The sequence below is a fragment of the Typha angustifolia genome, chromosome 3 (assembly GCF_048772165.1).
Source record: "Typha angustifolia cultivar Huaian chromosome 3, ASM4877216v1, whole genome shotgun sequence".
Taxonomy (NCBI): domain Eukaryota; kingdom Viridiplantae; phylum Streptophyta; class Magnoliopsida; order Poales; family Typhaceae; genus Typha; species Typha angustifolia.
In genome coordinates, this window is record NC_133241.1 from 1,641,576 (window position 1) to 1,655,561 (window position 13,986).

At 39.1% G+C, this 13,986-nt stretch overlaps 2 protein-coding genes across 2 annotated transcripts; one reads left to right on the plus strand and one right to left on the minus strand.

Moving 5' to 3' along the window:
• Positions 1–2,817: 2,817 nt before the first annotated feature.
• On the plus strand, positions 2,818–5,505 carry LOC140758487 (galacturonosyltransferase 8-like). Its single transcript, XM_073094671.1, has 2 exons — positions 2,818–4,317; positions 5,046–5,505. Exons 1-2 carry the CDS (start codon positions 2,932–2,934, stop codon positions 5,319–5,321), a joined length of 1,662 nt encoding a protein of 553 aa, XP_072950772.1. The 5' UTR covers positions 2,818–2,931; the 3' UTR covers positions 5,322–5,505.
• Positions 5,506–7,538: 2,033 nt separating this feature from the next.
• Positions 7,539–11,491, minus strand: LOC140758237 (receptor kinase-like protein Xa21). Its single transcript, XM_073094334.1, has 2 exons — positions 8,377–11,491; positions 7,539–8,149 (listed from the first exon to the last, which is right to left on the minus strand). Exons 1-2 carry the CDS (start codon positions 11,489–11,491, stop codon positions 7,731–7,733), a joined length of 3,534 nt encoding a protein of 1,177 aa, XP_072950435.1. The 3' UTR covers positions 7,539–7,730.
• Positions 11,492–13,986: the final 2,495 nt, after the last annotated feature.

Here is a 13,986-nt window from a genome sequence, read left to right on the forward strand (position 1 = left end):
CTTATTTTAACATTAAATTTTAATAAATAAAATTTTGGAGAAATCTACTCTAAGTAATAAACTCGCATTTGGAGGCTATGAGTTATCATATGATGCAATATATGACATACTTTTTCAAACTTTTAAAAATATGAATCATTTGCTAGCATTATAATAATATTTTGATTGTGCATTTTTAGATTGAGCATATTATATCTTGTTTGCATTGTATTACTTGGGTTTTAGGCTAACCATTTTTTGGTGACACATTTTTCTAGCTTATGAATATCATCATAATAATGGGTCAAGAAAGGATAAATAGAGTTTACATTTATTAATTTATTGTATTAATTATTATTATTTTTCCCTGTGCAAGTTGTAAACATTTGTAGAAATATGAAACATATTTTGAGGCTTGTTATGGTCGGTATATATTTGAATTATTTTAGTAAATTTTAGCTTATCTATTCTTATACTATGTGAAATATTGATCAAGAAATTATCAGAGAACCAGTGAAGAACATATGTAATTTAGTTATAGGGGAGGTAAATTTTAGTCCAGCCTAGCTATATATGATTGCCCACCTTTTGCAACTACATCTTGTCTAAGCCATGTTTCTTACCTTAAGGCAATCTTAACCTTCTTCTCCATAGTTGGGGTTTTGACCTATTATTGACAAAAAAAGATTTTAATAAGAATGGACTATCTTGGATGTTTGTAACTTGGATTGTGTTTCCAGTAGGGCCTTCAGCTTATAATAAGTAAGAACTAAATATGGTTATTCTCTACAGCATAATGATACGACGCAATCGGATTGGATCCATTCGCGGTATTGGGTTTATTGAGATGAGCCTATTTATTTAGTTTATGTTTGTTTGAGAGAATAAAGCCTTTTGCTAGGGGGGCATTCGAACGCCATAGACTCGTGTTTGAATGGGGATGTGAAAACTTGCACACGTTGATAAAAATAGAGAACGCAAATTATGCATTCGAACATAATCGGGCCATTCTAACGCAGTCGTTTGAACGTTTGCATACGTTCGCATCGACAGAGAACGGAAGTTCTACGTTCGAACGGTCGCGTTCAAACGCACCACGATAAAAGTGTGGGTTTTGTTAAGGTTTGTTAGAGTTGTTTAACTCAGATGATGAGTTCTTATGGTGAGCCTCTATAAATATATGAAGGAAATTCTAATTAGAGTTAACCCTAATTAGAGTTTATCTTAGACAATTGAATTGGTTTTGACCATTATCTCTCTCTACTTGTCTCTAGCTATTGACGCTCTCTCCCATCTGGCTTCTTCCAGCTTCTAATCTCCTTCTTCTACAACAATTTCTCTTTCTTCACACCAAGGAGTAAACCTAGCATCTATCTAGCTATTGGAAGGTTGTCAAGCTACGATCTAATTGATCTTCAACTACTGTTTGATCGATATCTTGAGATTTAATCGTCCAAATCTTATGATCTTAGATTCATTAGAAAATTCTCTCCAAGAGCAACAACATATCCAGAATTCAGGAGGATACATCAATTAGATTGTTCACATATCCCTTCAAAAGTTACAAGCTTCATTGAGTCCAGAACTATTACGGATTGGATCAGGCCAATTTGCAACACATAGTTTTTCAATATTTTATGCCTAATCTCTAGGAATCTTTCTTGATTTTAGACAGATAACTAGAAAGACCCTTGTAAACCAATTGGTAGTTTGTATAAACATTTAAATGAAAATAAAAAAAAACAAAACAAAAACAAACAACAAAAAGAAAAGAAAAAAGGGGGCCCACACGTGCGAAACTGTTCACTTCCTTCTCCTTTCTGAGATGGAAGGAGAGTGATTTCCGCCGATGATTTTGGCTTCTCCCTATTTAGAGGGGAAGATCCTCTTCTCAAAGGGGATCTACCTATCCCTTTCTTCCCTTCTCTCTCTTTCTTCCTCCATTCTCGCCGGAGTTGGTTAATGGGGAGTCAGTCACCTGAGTGAGAGGATAACAAGGGAAGTATCGCAGGCGAGCCATCTTCCATCCAAGCTAAAGCCCACAAAAGTTCTTTTTGGGCTCATATTGGATTGGAACCCATTTACCCGGCCCACTTTCTCCACCGACACCTAATTTTAAATACGCACCGCAGGAATATATATAAAATATATAATCATCAACTCGTCCAATCGGATCTAAGAAGAATACGGTGTTGAAGAACAACTGTCTTCCACTTTCGCAATCTTAACCCCACTTTCCCCGCGGAAACAAACCTCGCTTCTCCCTAATCCCTATCCATCTCCATGGCCTATGCAACCGTACTCCATTATTACCGTAACTACCCAGAAACTCCCCAAATAAGAAGTTTTTTTGCTTATAGAACCCTACATGTTAGGTATATACACCTTTACATCCCCAATAGTGAGTTTTTCCATACAACATTCCCATCTAACATGCAACTGCAGGGGGTTAAATAATAAATTTCTTAAACACGGGGTGTTAAAAAGCAAAAGTCGTAGGATGGGACTGGAGCACGTCAAACGATACCAGAAATCCGGTCACTTTCAACTCAACGCTACTAATTAAGAGGGGAGGGAAGTATATTCCATGTACCAAGAGAAGTACCAAAATTAGGAGAACCAGATTAGCTAATTTTATCTTAAAACCAATACTCGATTTGTTAGCTAATTATATTTAATGGTTAAGTTTTATGTATATTTAATGGTTAAATATTTGAACCCCTTCCGTAATGATATATATATAGTATAAATTGTTTGTATTTTAATACCTGGCTAATCTGGGTATTGGAGGAGAAAGCATAATTTAGTTTAAGATGGTCATTAGCACTAGTCTTTATCACATATGCTCTAATCTTTACCTCCTCACTCCTCACTTTCCCACTTGAGCTCGAGATCGAACACTCGCCTCCCTCCCATCTCTCTCTTCCATCTCTAATCCTGCAAACCCTACCAATGGCGATCTCCTCTCATCTCTCTCGCTCGAACCCCCGCCGAATCCCTAACCGTAACTGTTCGCTCTTTTCCTCCCTCCTCCTCACTATCTCCGCTTCCCTCTTGCTCATTACCGCCGCTATCTTCCTCCTATCCGGCGATCTCCCCTCTTCGCGCTCCCCGTCCTCCTCTTACCTCGGTGGCGGCATTCATCTTCTCCGTCGATCCCTCCTCGCCATTCGATCCGACCCCCTCCGTGCCCGCGCTGATCTAATCCGCAAGCAGGCTTCCGACCACGCTGCCCTCGCCGCCGCCTACGCCTCCTTCGCCCGCAAGCTGAAGCTCGAGTCATCTAAACAAGTCCGCCTGTTCGCGGACCTCTCCAGGAACTTCTCCCTCCTCCTCTCCTCCCGCGGCGATCTCGACCTGGATGATGAGTCCTCTCTCGTACGCTTCGAGGGCGAGGTTAAGGACCGCATCCGCGCTGCGAGATCCCTTATCTCCGACGCCAAGGACTCCTTCGATAACCAACTCAAGATCCAGAAGCTTAAAGACACCATCTTTGCAGCCAACGAGCAGCTTTCCAAGGCCAAGAAGCAAGGCGCCTTCTCCAGCCTCATCGCTGCAAAATCCATCCCCAAATCCCTCCACTGCCTCGCCATGCGCCTCATGGAGGAGCGTATCGCCCACCCCGATCGCTACGTTGATCCCCCGAACCCCCCGCCCGAACTTGAAGACCCCCGCCTCTACCACTACGCCATCTTCTCCGACAACGTCCTCGCGGCATCCGTCGTCGTGAATTCCGCGGTCAAGAACTCCCGCGAACCATGGAAGCACGTCTTCCACGTCGTCACTGATAGGATGAATCTAGGAGCAATGCAGGTCATGTTCCGGCTCAAGGACTACGCCGGCGCCCACATTGAGGTGAAGGCAGTGGAGGACTACAAGTTCTTAAATTCTTCGTATGTTCCTGTCCTCCGCCAGCTCGAATCCGCAAATTTGCAACGTTTCTACTTTGAGAACAAACTTGAGAATGCTACCAAGGATACTACCAACATGAAATTTAGGAACCCCAAGTACCTATCCATGCTCAACCATCTCAGGTTTTACCTGCCGGAGATGTACCCGAAGCTCCACCGGATTCTTTTCTTGGATGATGATATTGTGGTGCAGAGGGATTTAACAGGGCTGTGGAAGATTGACATGGATGGGAAGGTGAATGGGGCGGTTGAGACGTGCTTTGGGTCGTTCCATCGCTATGCCCAGTATATGAATTTCTCACACCCTCTGATCAAGGAGAGGTTTAACCCCAAGGCTTGCGGCTGGGCATATGGGATGAACTTTTTTGATCTCGATGCATGGAGGAAGGAGAAGTGTACTGAGCAGTACCATTACTGGCAGAATCTGGTAAGTTAGTAGTGGTGTATCTCAAATAGGCTGCTTCTTAGCCAGTTATCTTCTGTAGTTTTGTAAATATGACATTGCATATAGGAGTATACTATATGACATGCTTCGAAGTTTCAGTTTTGACCCCTAGAAAAATGAATATTTTAATCTGAAATAGAATGATCTTAGCCTATTGTGGTCCAATGTAAATGTCAAAAATAGAAATCTTGATAGTTTAGGGCCTTTCGGCCTTAACCAATGGATTTCAGCTTTAGTTTTCCGTTACTATTCCGTTTCAAACCTTGCTGTATAATATCAAGCCTTGCTGTATAATAAGTAATATGAAGTTTCCTGGTAAAAGCATACTATAAAAAGAGTTATCTTTACTAATACGAGTCAATTATTTAGTCATTAGTGACATTTTCCTAATATAGAATATCTGAGACTTTAATTTATCTCATTTCAAGTATGAAATACTACAATTTTAGCTGAAGTGTGTAGATAAATACTGTTCATTTTCCTTCATTTACAAATCTACTTCCTCTGTGTTGTAATACTTTATACCATCCTTGATATCTACTTCCTCTGTGTTGTAATACTTTATACCATCCTTGATATCAGGTTATTGCTTCTTACTAGTAAATTTTCTTCGCCATACTTGCTTTCTTTTGTTTGTAGTTTATGTTGGTGCACTCTTTGCTCGAATTAAAATTGTAATGCTAAATACTTGGGGCTTGATGTTCTTGCAGAATGAGAACCGAACTTTGTGGAAACTCGGAACCCTGCCACCAGGCTTGATCACATTCTACTCGACGACGAAACCTCTGGACAAATCTTGGCATGTGCTTGGACTTGGGTATAATCCAAGCATAAGCATGGAGGAGATCAGCAATGCCGCTGTTGTGCATTTCAATGGGAATATGAAACCCTGGTTGGATATTGGCATGAATCAGTTCCGGCATCTCTGGTCAAAGTATGTGGACTATGAAATGGAGTTTGTCCGCCAGTGCAATTTTGGAGCATGACGGAGAAGATCCATTGAGCAGAAGACCCCAAGTACGCTTGCAACTATGACAACCCAGCAACTTGTAATTGTCTGATGTTTTATTGTAGTTTCTTGATTAAGCGATCGCTCTAATTGTTATTTATAAATTTAAGGTCAATTCTAAAATAATAATCAGCTGTCTCATTTGGCGTTTTTTCATATAATTGTGAAGTACAACCTTGCTTCTATAAGCTTCAATCTTTGAACAACAGATGAACTTCTGTTGTGATATATTCTCTTAAGGAGGGTGCTTCGGTCTTTAAACAATCCGGCTAATGCAACTTTGGCTTCTGTTATACATTTACCTCCATGAGACAGCTTTAAGCAACCTTTCCTTATCATTAATTTTAGAAGTCATCATTCCAAGGAGGCTCCTTTCTTTTGTATTCACTATTCAGTGTGTTAACTTAAGGGAGGTTATAATGCAGTCTATGCAGAGTTGATGAAATTAGAGAATATGTTGATTAAAATGTCTTATATCCTTCCTAGCTAAACCTTACTGGAGAATTCAGGGGTTCCTTGTTGTAGGTCCAATCTAACCCATGCTGCAAATGAAAAAGTTCAATCGCCATTAGTTGATTTTACTGAGTTTCTCACTCAGTATCCTATTATCTTGGAAGCTTGTAGTCCAATATAAGGACCATTTATTTAATGTTTTTATATGCCTTTCCTATAAAACTAGTAGCTCCAGATTCTATGCTGTAGCATTTGACAATGAGAACCAGCAAAAAGTAGCATGTCTTAGTCCATTAAGTCATTCACTCTAAATATGATGCTTCGACTAAGAATGGCCCATAATGCTGAACAAAATAATTTATCTGATCTTGCATAGACCCATATTGTGGTGCTAGATAGGAGCTGAATGGATATTGTGGGGCAATACCTAGCACACTGTCATAGAAGCACTGCTAATTATAATGAAACCTGACCTGTAGTTAAGATGCAAAATACTGCTGAATGTTTTCCTAGTAAATGTCAATTAGATTTAATTAACTTCTTAAACGTACTGTCTAGACATGTTTCAACAAAAAAACACTATGAATACTTTCTGAGATATGGGATTAATACAGATTTTGATAAAATGTGTGTTTATCTATAATTCATGATGGACCTTTGGAGGATATGCAGCTATTTTTGTTTATAATCTGAAATTACAGATGTTGTGGACATTATAATCATAATGCAAGAAGACAAAAGCCTTGCTGTATTATTACTTAATTAGTAGCTGAATCTGTCATAGAATACTTTTGTTCTTGTTACTACAATTTGTTTAATTGTAGTGAGGAGAGGATTCTGTAAGGTTCTAGAGGTTTGAGAAAAAACTCATCTACTTGCGGTATCATGAAGGAAAGTTCTTTGCAGAAGGCAGTAGTGCTACACAGGTGCTCAAGAGCTGCGTGCACATACATACTAAGTATGTGGGTAGGAGTCAATGTGAATTTTGTGAGGGTGCATAAGTGTGCAGACAAAGTAATTTTGTGAGGAGCATAGTCAATAATATGAAGTTGGTGAAATTATTTCATACACATTGTCTTAAAAAATAGTATATATATTTGCTGTGGGTTTTGTTTCCTTGCTTCCCTTAATTGATGTTATTTTCTTTGGATCTACTATTTTTCTTCCTAAACTATTACTATCTTTTTCTTATATTATTCTCTAACTACAAAATTCGTACTGCTTATAATATTATTGTGTAGACTTCTGGTTGAAGATCATACATTGTCCATTTAGTTGTTAGTGATTACAGTCTCACAAAATGTGACGTTCAATTTTGTAAATCTGATATATATTCGAAAGCCAGCTTTAGGTTCAAGGCACCTGCGATGGTTCTCACTGCCCTCTGAATGCTTATCAATAATGTCTATGTTGCTGGCAAAATTTAGAAATTATGGGCTAGGTAAGCATTTTGTGCATACATCTTGTGGATCTTTCCCCTTTTACCTAAATCTAGTGATTTTTCTGATTCAAGATAATCTGAGTAAGGATTTCTAGGCTTCTCCAACATAGATAGTAGTTGCTTTTCTTTTGAGTAGTTAAGTAATCTGAATGAAAATTATTAATGGTCTTTCCTTTTCTATTTTTGGTCCTCATTTACTTGATCTCTGTTTTCTGTGTTCACAATAAATATTGAAAATTTCACATATGAAACATCCATCCTGCCATTTCACATCATAAATTCAACTTGTATTTCATCATACTGTATCAGAAATTCTCTATAAATGTTTACTTCAAACAACACAAACTTAACCTTATTTCATTTATTGTTAAGGACTCTCATGTCTTCTGGTTCATTTACAGCTATAGTATGTGTAATGAGCACCATCTGGATGTGCAAAATGATATTACCAGGTACATATTATGAGCTTTCTGGTTCTCGAGGTACGAATTCTCACAGAATTTTAGCATGATGTCTATCAACTGCATTTACTCCCATCTCGCAGAAACTCTGCTTGATTTTAGTTAACTCCTTAATGATATCTCTTGTTTGCATACGCTCTGTTGGTAATTCCTTTGAACACAGAAGGCCAACTGTAAGGACTGATATTATGCAGTCTATTCTTCCTTCTCTGATATCAACTCTTCTCAGTTCCTCCCTACTTGATTCTCCAACTGTCTCCTCTAAGAACAGGTTAGGATCTATGATGTCAATCATTTGGTTTAGTAATGTCATCTCAACATATGTAAAAAGGCTAAGACTTTCCTTGAAATAGTCATCAGTGGGTCTCTTTCCTGTGAACATCTCTAGCAGGAGTATTCCATAGCTGTAGATATCGCCATGAGTGGACACTTTGTTAGCCATGCCGTACTCTGAAACAGTGACATTGTGTATCAGTTCGAGTATGATAACATTGAATAGAGTAATCATAAAGTTGCCGACCAGTTAAACATCACCGATGAAACTAGATTTCATAAATGTAATTCATATAATAATACACTCGTTTGAACTATCGTATGTTGATAGGTTGGGAGTGCAACTCTAATATAGTATAAAGCTAATTAGAATTACAATGATGGAACCAAAGTAGAAGACGCACCTGGAGCAACATATCCAATTGACCCTTTTAGAGCTGCTGAATTGGTTGATTTCTGAGAGGATACACTAGCAGATGGTTTAAGAATTCTCGCCAATCCAAAGTCACCCACATGAGCAACCATGTCATCGTCAAGAAGAACATTGCTAGGCTTAAGATCGCAGTGAACAATGGGAATTGGACCATGGTGGTGAAGATAATCCAATGCAGATGCCACATCAATGGCAATATTTAGCCTTTGGATGAAGCTCAGCACTCGGCTTTGCTCCTCCACTTGTGGATGTAGCCATTGGTCTAGACTCCCATTAGGAAAGTATTCGAAAACTAGAGCCTTGAAATCATTACCTCTGAAATCAACACTTGAACAAGCTGTCAATATTTTGACAAGATTTCGGTGTCGAATGCATCTCAGGGCTTCACATTCTGCAGTGAAACTTCTAAGGGCTCCTCGTTGTTGGAGGTTAAGTACTTTGACAGCAACAAGATTGTGTTCTTCAGCACTATCTATATTTCCCTTGTATACAGAACCAAAGCTACCCACACCAATCAAATTAGCTGGAGAGAACCCTTGTGTTGCTCTTACCAGATCCGCGTAAGAGATCCACATGTATGGTTCACTTGAATGTGTCATGTTTGATGGCTCCTTTCTTGACTTACGCCTCCAATATTGAGCTGCAGCAGTGAAAGAGAGGAGTATGATACAAGAGAGGAGTGCGGCAGAAACTGAGATGATCACTATCAGTTTGGGAGATGGATGCTTCTTCTTCTTCTTCTTAGATGTCTTGACGGGGCATTGAGGCAACTTGAGTTCTGAGATGCCTCCACATAACATACTATTTCCATCTATTGAGATTGCACTTGCATTATTGAAAACTCCTTGTAATGGCACTTCACCCTCGAAATTGTTGGAGGAGAGATTTAGAGAGCTCAGTTCACTAAAAGTTGCTAGAAACTCCGGAATGGGTCCAGACAAGTTGTTGTGTGAGAGATCTAGCACCTGAAGGCCTCTCAATTGGCTTAGTGAAGAAGGAATTGGTCCTTGGAATAAGTTTCTGTCTAGATATAGATATTCCAAGATCTGGCATTCACCAAGCAGGCTAGGAATTTGACCGCCGAATCTGTTTCCTTGGAGATTAAGCTCTCTTAGATTCGACAAGCTACCAACTTCGTCAGGGAGTGGCCCAGACAATAGATTGTGTGACAAGCGAAGATATATCGAGAGAGTAGGAATAAGGAAGACATCTTTCGGTACACCACCAGTAAAACTATTATTGTTGAGGCCTAGCAGTTCAAGCGGACATCTTCCAAGGCTGGAGGGTATGTTCCCAGAAAGTGCATTGAAGCTGAGCTCAAGTTGGGTCAGTTGAGTAAGGTTGCCAAATGTAGATGGGATCTCTCCAGACAAATTGTTACCGTCTAGATATATAATATGTAACATCTCAAGCCTAGCTAGAGTGGCAGGGATAGCACCTGTGAGAAAGTTATTGTTGCAAGTCAATATGCTTAGATTGACAAGGTTTCCAATACCTACTGGTATGCTTCCTTCTAGTTGGTTGAAGCTCACATCGAAGTACTCAAGACTTGTAGACAAATTGGCAATCGCATTAGGCAGCACACCGTTAAGATTATTGGTACCCAACTGCAGTACTCGTAGGTACGTGCAGTTCGCCAAGGCAGTTAAGAAGCTCCAATCCTTCGCCTCTAATTGATTGTTATTAACTGTAAGCCAGTATAAGCTCTTCAGAGTACCAACACTTGCGGGGATGGTACCCGTGAATGAATTATAATCGAGTTGAATTGCTCCAAGCATAGACGAATTAGACAAAGATGAGGGAATTGATCCATAAAACAGGTTGTTGTTCAGATAAAGATATTGGAGACTTGGAAGCAGGGGACCTATATCTAATGGCAAAGAACCAACTAATGTATTATTTTGCAAGTCCAGAAGTCCGAGGGAGGTCATGTTCAAGAAGAAGAGAGGAGGAATCCGGCCTGTAAGGTTGTTAAAACCCATATCAATTGCTGTGATTTCAAGCAGATTGCCAAGTGACGGCGGGATGCCGCCGACGAGATTGTTTTCAAATAATTCAAGAGTAGTGAGGAAGCTGAGGCTCCCCAAAGATGACGGGATACTTCCAGTCAGATCATTTTCCCCTACGTTTAGGGTGTCAAGGGAGGAAAGATTCCCTAACGATGGCGGAATGCCTCCTTGGAGATGATTCCCTGCCAGAGAAAGAATAGCAAGAGAAGAGAGCATGCTCATAGTTGACGGAATGGATCCGGTTAGACTCGTATTTTCGACAAGAAGAAGAATCAATGATGAGAGATTCCCGAGCGTAGACGGGATTGAACCCGAGATGCCATTCTTACTCAGCTCCAGCGCGCTTAGCTTTTGAAGCTTCCCAATGGAGTCAGGAATGGGACCTTCCAACATGTTGACACCCATGAGAAGTAACTCCAAGTTGACAAGGTCGCCAATCTCCGAGGGAATGCCTCCGGTGAGGTTGTTATTCTCAAAATCAATGTACCTTAGATCGGAGCAGAGGCTAAGGTTGGACGGGATTCTACCTCGGAGGTTGTTGCTATTTAGACTGATGCTTTGTAGACTGGTGCAGTTAGAGATGGAAGCTGGGATCTCCCCCTCAAGCGAATTGAAGCTCAGGTTGAAATTCTTGAGGTGGGAAAGAGAGCCGAGTTGCTGCGGGATAAGGCCATGGAGTTGGTTGCTGGAGAGGTCGAGGGAGTTGAGGAACGTGATGTTGGCTATGGACGGGGAGATGGAACCGGCCAGATGAAGAGAGTCGAGAACCAAGGCCGTGACGCGATGCCGACGGCGACCGCGCTTGCCGCAGGTGACGCCTCGCCATTGGCAGAAATCGGGGGATTTCTTAGCATCCCATGAGGCCAAGGCTTTAGAAGGATCGGATAGGAGAGACTTGAAGTAGAGGAGGGCTCGGCCATCGGAAGCACTAGTAGTTGTACCATTCAAGGCGAACATTAATGGGGTAGTAGTAGTAATTAAGGAGAGGAAGAGGATGACATACAAAAGATTTAGTGGCGAAGGTACTCGTGATGATGCTCTTCCGACGCCGCACCAGGGAGGAAGACTAAGCTCCATGTATATGTTTGTAACGTAGAACATGCACACAAATGCACACTCTGGGGAACTGATATAGAGTCAGAGAGGGACACTATATAAATATAATTAACATTTTTAAATATATTTTATCCCTATCTCCTTAGGCCTAAATTTACTTTACTCTTGTGTACTTTAAAAGGTCTCAAACCAGTCCTTATACTTATGACTAAAGTGATACCGTTATACTATCTAACTTAACGGAATGTGACCAAATAACTAAAATACTTCGTCGATTTGTTAGGCTAAACCGACAAAGTTTGCCTTTTTTTTCTTTCGTTTGGACGACATCATCTCCTTCCCTAGGGTGTTTGAGATTTGGCACAAAAATAACAGATCGTCAAAATCACAATGCGAAATTGATGGTTGGGAAGAGGCTATTGATGTGAAAAAAAGCAAAAGGAAGATAGAAAATGGGTGAAAAGAAAAAAAAAAATAGCCTTATATAAGAGGGATGGGTAGTTTGGAACTTAAAAAATTAGAAATGGAGGGAAATAACTCCGCGAATTGTTAAAGTAATTTGACTTAGACAGTAAATATGACGGTATCACTTTAGTCGTAAGAACATTGACTTATTTGAGAATTTTCAAAATACAATGAGGTAAAATAATTTTAGGAATAAGTAGAGGGAGGTAAAATATATTTAACCCACTATATTAATTTTGTTCGGTGGTCCCTAAGGCAGATAGAAAAAGACAACAAAAAAGGAGGATTTTTTTGGTTTTGGAAAGTACAGGAAGACTGGAGTCAAACTCTGTCTTGTTGGAGAAGAATCAAAGACGTGACTTGACTCCAAAACATTAGAAGTGAGAATCAACCTAACCCAAATGTTAAGCTAATCAGTTAAAGGCTTAAGAGTCCATATGTTCGATGGGATGTTCTTCTCTCCAAATTGTTTCATTCCTCTCCACTTTCTCTAATGCAACATGCCAAGAAGTTCAATTCAAACTTGACCTTAGATTATACATAAATCTAACTTCAAGCCTCTTATAGGTCTTTTTTTCTCACCGCCGGAGGGTTCTTCCTCCTCTCACTCTTGCCCCTGTTGTTGTTGTTGTTGTTGTTGTTGTCATTTATTGCTATTTCCACTGATATCAGTTGTCACTATCCTCTTCTGTCACCACTTCTCTTCTTCTTTATCTTTTTTTCTTTATTGTTGATGTCTGTTGTGTGTTATCCGTTGTGACCGTGGGTTTACACCTCTTTTAGTAGTTCGACGATTCTCTATTTATATTTTATTTTCTTTATATTTACTAGATATGTTTCTGTAGAAGGTAAGATATTCTTCTCCGACCATCCGAAATTAAAATAGCAGTATAGTTATGATTGTCTGATCGCGATGGAGCCATAGGTTGATCTTATGTCTTTTTGCATCTTTTCTTTTTGCATCTTTTCATCTTCTAGAATTGTTCTTCTTGATGTATTATATCTGAGTCCGAAGATTTGATATCTTATTTTCCTTATCCGAATGTTTATTTTTGTAACCAAGTAGAGGGATTGTATTAAAGGTCCGTCGTTTTATCCTCCTCCTTCTCCCACCGACCTGATTTGTGTATCAACCTATTTTATTGAATAAATAAAATCTATGCTTATGAAATTTCTCTAAAAAAAGAATATGTTGGGTCACTTGATAAATAGTTTCAATATATTTTAAACTAAGTTTAAAATCAAGTCGATCAGAGCTTGACCTGGCTGAGCTTCATGGCTTGAAATATTTTTCGAATCTAAGTGAAAGCATCAAACTTGAATTGATTAGATTCAGCTCATGCCTATCTAAGCTTTGACTCGAGCTTCAGCCAATTTCGAAACAGCCTATTTAAAATCAATCTTAATTCAAGCTAAATTCAAGCTTGAACTCAATCTTTCGATAATTTACACTCTATAAAATCAAATTAAATATGTAACTAAATTAAATCTTATTTATTATGTATGTAATATATATATGCACGTAATATATAAGTAAAGCCTCCAGTAGACCTTGGACAAAAGGTACGGATAATATAGGAATAATTTAATAATAATCACTAGGGTTGATTAGTGGGTTAGGCTTCTATCATTTCAACGACAGTTATGCAAGATTCTTAAAGATAACTCCACTTATCACCATTTTTTATATATATTTTTTTAACATTTTCTTTTACTCCATATAACCTCTGAACTAATTTTCTTTTTTACTTTAGAGATCTAAATAATTACTTTTTTTCTTGATTTAAGGAGATACATGCAAAAAAAATTTTGGAGGGTAAATTATTACGAACCAAATTTGGAATGATCATTCTATTGGATAATTTTGAGATTTTGAAGGGTAGTAATTTCGAAGTTAGGGTTCTAATGAATTTAGAATGAAGTCAATCAAAGATCTGAATTGAAAGTTATGGTTAAAATAGTAGAGTAATGTCAAATAGGGCAGAACGGTAATTAATCGACATTGCGGCGGTCGTCAGAGGGTGGCGGACGAGTAGGGTGGCTGCTGGTGG